The 7,412-nt window shown below is 48.4% G+C and overlaps 1 protein-coding gene across 3 annotated transcripts in view; it reads left to right on the forward strand.

Annotated features, from left to right (window-relative positions):
• Positions 1-975: 975 nt before the first annotated feature.
• LOC109308512 (cytochrome P450 2J6-like) overlaps positions 976-7,412 on the forward strand; it is a 25,053-nt gene continuing 18,616 nt past the window's right edge. For 2 of the 3 annotated variants that reach the window (XM_019532852.1, XM_019532853.1), the window contains exons 1-2: positions 977-1,260; positions 5,936-6,098. In XM_019532852.1, the coding sequence (XP_019388397.1) occupies positions 1,090-1,260; positions 5,936-6,098 (334 nt within the window). In that variant the 5' untranslated portion in view covers positions 977-1,089. Of the gene's footprint in view, positions 1,261-5,935; positions 6,099-7,412 lie in introns of all 3 variants that reach the window. The other variant, XM_019532854.1, reaches the window with a different exon arrangement.

Raw genomic sequence — 7,412 nt, forward strand, 5'->3', positions numbered from 1 at the left:
TGGAAAGTTTTGGCTATGGACAGGGATATGCCATATCAGACAGCTACCTATTCCTTGCTGATGCTTCCTCAAGCCTGGCAGTGGAGACTGCAAATATTTCATTTATCTGCACGTTATCAGGGAGGGCCAATTCATGTTCTGGCTGGTAACTCACTCCTAATAAAAGGCTGCTTAATTTAATTTGCAGTTCAAGAACTGACTCTATAATTTTTCCCAGCATTTTTCCTTTGTGTGTCTCCTGCTAAATTACAAACCCTCCATTATTACAGGTATTTTTTTTTCCTGGATCAAGCTGGAAGCTTTTCTTGATTGTTCATAAGACACAGAATATTGGAATCAAGGTTAAAATGAAGAAATAAAGAGCAGCAAGTGAACTCCTTAATGAAGTTAGGGTACTACAAGTAGATTGAAAGAGATATCATGCTGTGGAATTATTTGGGAATCTAGTATATTGTGCCTTTTGAATGAAGCAGCACATGCCCTCGTAACTACTTTATTATTAAAGTAGGGTTTAACTTTTACAACCTTTGCGTTAAGACTATTAAATATTATAATGAGTGCTATAATTAGATTCTTAAAATTGATATGCAAATTGGACACAAGTATTTTAACAGACTTTAGAACGCATACATTATTTGTGCATGCACAAACTCAAATGGCATCTGTGTGTGAAACCACAACTCTTCACAAACACTAGACATACAAAGTATATGCCTAAATTGGCTACAATAGATCCCCGCTTTGTACATCTTGCAATTCATGTTCGGTGATTTTTTTATACGAGCACCTAAAGGAATTTGTTGTGAATATCTGGCTGAAGAGAGGGAATAATATCTCTTATAACCAAGTTTTTCTTTGTAAATAGGTCTATTAAGCTTATTTCAACCTGGAGAAGGTATGCAATATGTTAGGAGCAGAAGATTGGAAGGGCGGTGATAAAGAGGGAGGGCCAGAGGGAGGGAAATGTGCAGAGACTGCAGAGAATTTAACATTTACAGGAAGAACTGTGGGAACATCGAAGAAGCTGACTTCTGGAAGTGCTACTAGCAAACTTCAAGTAGGGACAGGCTTGGCTAAAACACCAGTAAAATGCTGACAATCAGTCAAGCTCTGGTAGCCCTGATTGTGTTTCTTCTAGTCATGCAGTTTCTGAACCTGCAACAGGCAAGGAAACACCTTCCCCCTGGACCAGTTCCCCTGCCACTTGTTGGAAACTTGTTGCAGCTGAAATTTCAGTTTCATCGTGATCTCCTCATGAAGGTATGTGCTTTCAGATACTCCTAGTTAATTAATAGTATAATAGCTGAGAACAGAAGTGAAATTTCTTGGTAACTTTCAGTTGTTTTTCATTCAAAAAAAATGATAGTCTAAGTACTGTACACATGAAAATTAATTACTAAACCCTTTAGTGTGGAATGTCACACATGAATCCTGATGATCATAGGTATGTAATAATATTTGGGATAATATTTCTGACTTGTGAAGAGAGCAAAAGCATATAGTTTTAAAAAAGAAGAACTGTTATACTGTTGAAATTTGCAGACATTTGTTTTTCATCCTTTGGAACACTGTGATTTTCTAGTTTGGTCTTCAAATGGTTGCTTGAAAGGACATACTGTCTGTAGTATCAAAAAAGTTGGAAAAAAACACCAAAATGACAATTCTATTCAGGTGGCACTTGGTTTGAGGGCAAGGAAGGAGAGGATGCTGCTGCTGCTTATCAGGCTATTGTTGGTTCTTCCTGATCATTCTTGCACTGAATCCATCATGTTCAATATGTGATACTATATGCAATGCCACAGCCACCAGCTGGGATAAAGATAATGCAAACTAATTGTAATGTCCTCAGTGTATGATCAAGCAGAAAGTGAAGCTAAGCTTTGCAGAAGAACAATCTCATTTAAGAGCCAATGTCCAAAAGTATTATAATGTGAGAAGCAGAAAGTGACCAGTCCCATAACTGGGATCTAATTATGGTGCTAATAACCAAGAGCTACTTGCATAATGTTGTGTCCTGTGGTGATAAATGTGGTAGCAGAGGCTTATAGTTTCATAGTGCTTAGGGTTGGAAGGGACCTAAACAGATCATTAGGTCCAACCCCCTGCCCTGGGCAGGAACGAGTGTGGGGTCATATCACCCCAGCCAAATATCTGTCCAGCCTCCCCCTGAAGACCCCCAAGGTAGGGAGAGCACCACCTGCTTTGGGAGTCCGTTCCAGAGCCTGACAGCTCCAACTGTAATGTAATGTCTCATGATGTCCAGCCTGAACCTCATCCTTGGGACCAGGTTCTGTTTCCATGACTGATTGAATTCTGCCAAATCTTTCATCAGGAGCCAATCAGACAATAAGATACAGTCATGTCTGTGCTGGCTCAGTTAGTCCCTTTCTCAGTACAAGACATGGGGTGGTTGGTGGCACTAAGGACCACTGGAGTTCCCAGCAGGTGCAGATATCTGGTGTTTACTAGGTAACTCCATGTGTGGAGCATGCTCTGAAGTGTGCAAGCCTGTTATACATGCATGTCAAAAGGATGTGAACCACAGGCTTTATTCAAGCTGACTCAGGCTCCAAAAGTTATTTGGGACTTAACGGAAAGAACCCGTTAGACCCATTAGGGACACATAAGAAAAGCCAGAGAAATGAAGGGTAGCTTCCCAAACCAGCATGGTCTCTTATACAACAGCTCACCTGTCCCCAGAAAGTTAGGGTGCTCACCTTGAGACACCTTGGGTGCTTGTACATGTGATGGTCATCACAGCGTACACGTGACAAAAATGTCATTTGTGTGGCTTAATAGCATCACACATTTGTCACAGGAGCACTGAGGTGCCCTGTTCCTAAGAAGTGGAGAAGTGGAGCTCCCAACAATCTCCAGGGGCACCTCAGGTGCCGGTTGCTGTGGCAACTGGCGGGCCATGTGACCGGAAGGGGGCCGGGCCGGCCCTTTATAAACAGCCCAGGCCGGAGCCCAAAAAGCAGTTCCCTTCTGGCCGCCGCAGGAGCAGGAGCTCTGTGGGGAAGTTGAGCAGCCTGAGTCGATGGTTGCAGCCTGACCACCCTGACCGGCTGCAGTGATGCGGGCAACTGAACCCTATAAGAGACCATGACTAAGGAGCCGAGTGAGTGCAAGCTTTGCGTTGTAAGCCAGTAGGCTTCTTGTTTGTGTTGCAGCCGCTTGGCTCATGGTTTTGTTATGGTTACACCGGTGGACCGGGTGAGGTGATAAGGGGCGGAGGAGGCCTCAGAGGGACCCCGCAGTAGCGTGGGAAGGGGTCCTGGCACCGTAGAGGGCGCAGCTTTGATAGGGGGCAGTGGGACGCCCCGGAGCGACAAAACCGGAGGACCGGGTGAGGCTGTAGGGGCATGAGGAGGCCTCACGGGATCTCCCCAGCTGCGTGGGGGTTCCCGGTGCCCAACAAGGGCACAGAGAGCGGTGCCAGGGCGGCACAGCGTTAGGTGCCACAGTGGGCACGGCAGGCGAGCACTGGAGAGGCACTCGGTGTGTGGGGGTTGAGGCCCCAGCCTGAGAGGGCGCGCAGCGCGGGAAGCGCAGCATAGGCCCCAGAGAGGGCAAGAAAGCCCAAGAGGGGGGCGAGAGGCCCTAGGCGGGGCACGTACAGTATGAAGCCACCCCAAGGGGGGCAGCATGTATTATTGACAGACACCCCAAGACGGGTGCGGTCTAAAGGGTGTTCCAGAGGGCTTCCGCAGCAAAAAGAAGCCCAAGGAACCAGAGGGGCCAGGTAAGGCTCCGGCCGCCTGAGTCTAACTGGACTCGCGTGATTGACGAGACCCAGTCGGCCTAGAGGGGCCAGGTAAGGCTTAGGTCACCTGAGCCTAGTTTGACGATCATAATTGACAGGACTCCGAAGGGGCCAGGTAAGGCTCTGGCCGCCTGAGCCCAATTGATACAAATAACTAATTCAGATTCTGGGCCAAGCCCAGGGGCGCCAGAGAAGGGCGCTGGTTGTGGGCCAAGCCCAGGGGCGCCAGGTAGGGCGCAGAAGGTTAAGGACCAGATAATGTCCAGGAAGAGCTGCGAGGCTTGGGGCATGCTAAAAGGGAGGTAGGAGGCACGCATTGCCCATAAGGCAGGGGTGCGTTGAGGCACCCCACTCGGAACGGGGAATAGTATTAATGGGGTGTCCAGGGCGAGACAAGGCAGCCTCCCATATTGAACCTTATAAACATCAAAGACGTGGCGGGCGAGTAGAGGGTGCTGGATTGCCTGATTAACATGGCAGGGGGCACTAGTGAGCTCACGGCCGCTCCTAGGCCCCACCCGTGACAACATGACACATGTGCTAGTTTTGGGGGGTTTGGATGAGTTTGCATTGTTGCAAACTAAACTATTGTAGTTTAGTTTTGCAAACGTTTCAAATTGCAATAATGCAGCTATCAGCTTGCTCCCCCCTGGCTGCGGGAGAGATGGCCAGGCTCTGCAGAATAAAAGGACTGGGCTCCTCGCTGCTTCTGCCTTTAGCAGGTGCCTGCCAGGAGTGCGCTGCCAGGAGTGACGAGGAATAACGGTCACAAGCTGGCGGAGGGTAAGTTTAGATTAGATATTAGGAGGCGCTACTTCACAGTCAGGGCGGCTAGGGCCTGGAACCAGCTTCCAGGGGAAGTGGTGCAGGCTCCTAGCCTGGGGATTTTTAAAAGGAAGTTAGATGAGCACCTTGCCGGGGTCATCTGACCCCGGTGCTCTTTCCTGCCAAGGCAGGGGGTCGGACTAGATGATCTACCTAGGTCCCTTCCGACTCTAGCTACTATGAAACTATGAAACTATAAAGTGGTGAGGAGCCCAATCCTTTTTTGGAGGAGCCTGCCTGCCTCTCCCGCATCTGGGGGGAGAGCTGCTGGTAGGCCAAGAGGCCCCTGAGTTGCAGGGAGCCCCAGTCCCTCTCTCCATGGCAGTTGCACCCCCCAGGGCTGCCTGGGCGGATTGCTAGTGAGCTGGGTGCTGCCCCAGCTTGGAGGCAGCATCCAACCCAGTCCAACTCTTCCTCACTGGAAGCCCACTGGGTGCTGCTCTCTGGGTGGGCTCAGGGAAGTTGGACCAGGCCAGGTGCTGCCTCCAAGCTGGGGCAGCACCCAGCCCACTACCAGCCTACTCAGATGGCCCTGGCGGACACTGCTGCTGCAGAGGGAAGGACTGGGGCCCCTCACAGCTCAGGAGCTGCTCGGCCAGCCAGCAGCTTGGCCCCCAGTCATAGGCAGGCCCTGGCTGTGACAAAAAAAGAAAAGGAGCAGGTCCCTTGCTGTAACATGATGGAAAAACTGAAATGATAGGTTTCAATTAAAACCCTGAGGACTAAATCCCCATCCAGTGCACAAGCAGCCCTTGGTTCAGATCCCTGCCCAGAAACTGGCAGTGTAGATTTGAACTCAGATCTCCTGCCTCTTGGGCGAGTACCCTAACCACTGAGTGATGGGGTACCTGTGAGCAGGGTGCTCATAATCTCTCCTGTTGGAGCTCTTTTGTTTTGTGTAAAAATAACTCACAGAGCCAGGGAATGACTCTAGCTTGGTACTTCAGGCATTCCCCTGAAGGGTGGGACACCCACGTACTGTCCCTGTTTCAGTGGATACTGGGGTCTTATGGAAAGTGGAATGGTTTCTATAGGTGTTAAGAACTAGCCTATTGCCTGCCAGATGAATCACTGTAGCTGGAGGTGGGAGAATTGGAATACAGCCCTTCAAGCAGAGCCAGGTCTCCCATATCCTGAGTAAGTGCTCTAGCCACAGAGCTGTTGTGTTAAAAGGCATTCTTTGCATCACTATATTCAGTCTTATGAAGCTAACCCTGAAGAAACCCCTTCCTGACAAAACGATGAAGCAAAGTTTATGAACAGTTCCAGGACACTTGAGCCGTCTCTGCTGATTTGGTGTGGGCATTTATGACCTGTGTTTTCCTGGCACTGATTATTCTACAGCTGGCAAAAACCCATGGTGATATCTTCACTTTATGGTTTGGAAGGACCCCCATCATTATCTTGAATGGATTTCATGCAGTGAAGGATGGTCTGACCACTCACCCTGAAGATGTTTCGGGGCGCCTATTGAGTCCTTTCTTCAAAACAATGGCACAAGGAAAAGGTGAGAAGGTCTTGGTACAGAAATTGCACAGGGATGCTGACTTTTCACTGAATGTGGCTACTCCCACATTTCGTAAGCACTCCTGGATAGCAATGGCAGATTGCTATAAAGAGCTAGTGCTGTGTGACCAGGAAGCTTGAAAAAAAGCAGAGTAAAGAGCCCCTGGGTAGCAGTGAAGTGGAAAGTCCTGAGACATAATGGCCAATAAGAAGCTTGTCTGCAGTACTCACCGGGTGACATAGAGATGTCATGCACTGAACTAGTGTGGGCTAGTGGCCCAGATGAAGCTGGGCACTGCTCCAAACATATTGCCTCCTATCCCACCCTGCAAGCTAAGTAGAAATTCCAGGTGAAAATCTGTCCTGGTGGTAGGGGTGTTTTGACCAGGGACAGAGACATTTACTGGGAAAATGAGAAGACAATATTGCTCCCAGTGCCTTTGTCTCTTGCAGAATGGGACACAGCAGTATTTCGCCACAAAAGGCAGAACAGCAGATAAATATTCTTCTTACCTAATTCCCATACTTTTGTTATGCAGGATATAATTGGTACGCCTAATTCTAGGCTGGCAAAGTCTTGGCATCATGAGTGAGTCTTGCAACAAGCATTGGAGGAGCTCTCATACCTAAGCTGTTTACAGTAGCCTTTGATATTTGGCAGCCCAGCCCTTGGCTTGGAGGAGTGTCTCTTCTTTGTACCATAAAACTCCACTCAACTTTTCCTTGCTGTAAACTACTGCAAATCACCATTTCTCTTCTCTCACTTATGTTCGCTCATGGAAGCCATTGGCTATCTGTCAAAACAAAAAACCACCCGCAAGCATTCCAAGACCAGACTCCTACTGCTACCAGCCCGCACATGTTTTACTGGGACCACCTGGGAGGTGCCCAAGTGCCTGCAGGAAGCAGAAGAATGCATTCCTGACCAGAACAAGCGCATAGCCCTGAAATCTCATCCACTTCTCTGGGTCACCAATATCCTCCAGTGTCCCCTGGTAACCCTTTATGGATACTGTGAGATATGTGAATGTATTGAATCTACATGCGTGAATCTCAAGTTACTTTCTGTTGAATCTGCTAATGCCTATCCATGTATAGTTTTACTTTACGTTTACAACAGTTTACAATATATTCTGTGCCTGCCAGTCTGGCAGCACTTTTTCCTGCACTTGTAGCTGGAGTCATTTCATAGATTTCATAGACATCGGGGCTGGAAGGGACCTCGGGAGATCGAGTCCAGCCCCCTGCCCAAAGGGCAGGAAGTCAGCTGGGGTCATAGGATCCCAGCAAGATAAGCATCCAATTTACTCTTGAA

The sequence above is a fragment of the Crocodylus porosus genome, unplaced genomic scaffold (genome assembly GCF_001723895.1).
Source record: "Crocodylus porosus isolate Cpor-Errol unplaced genomic scaffold, CroPor_comp1, whole genome shotgun sequence".
NCBI classification, from domain to species: Eukaryota; Metazoa; Chordata; order Crocodylia; family Crocodylidae; genus Crocodylus; species Crocodylus porosus.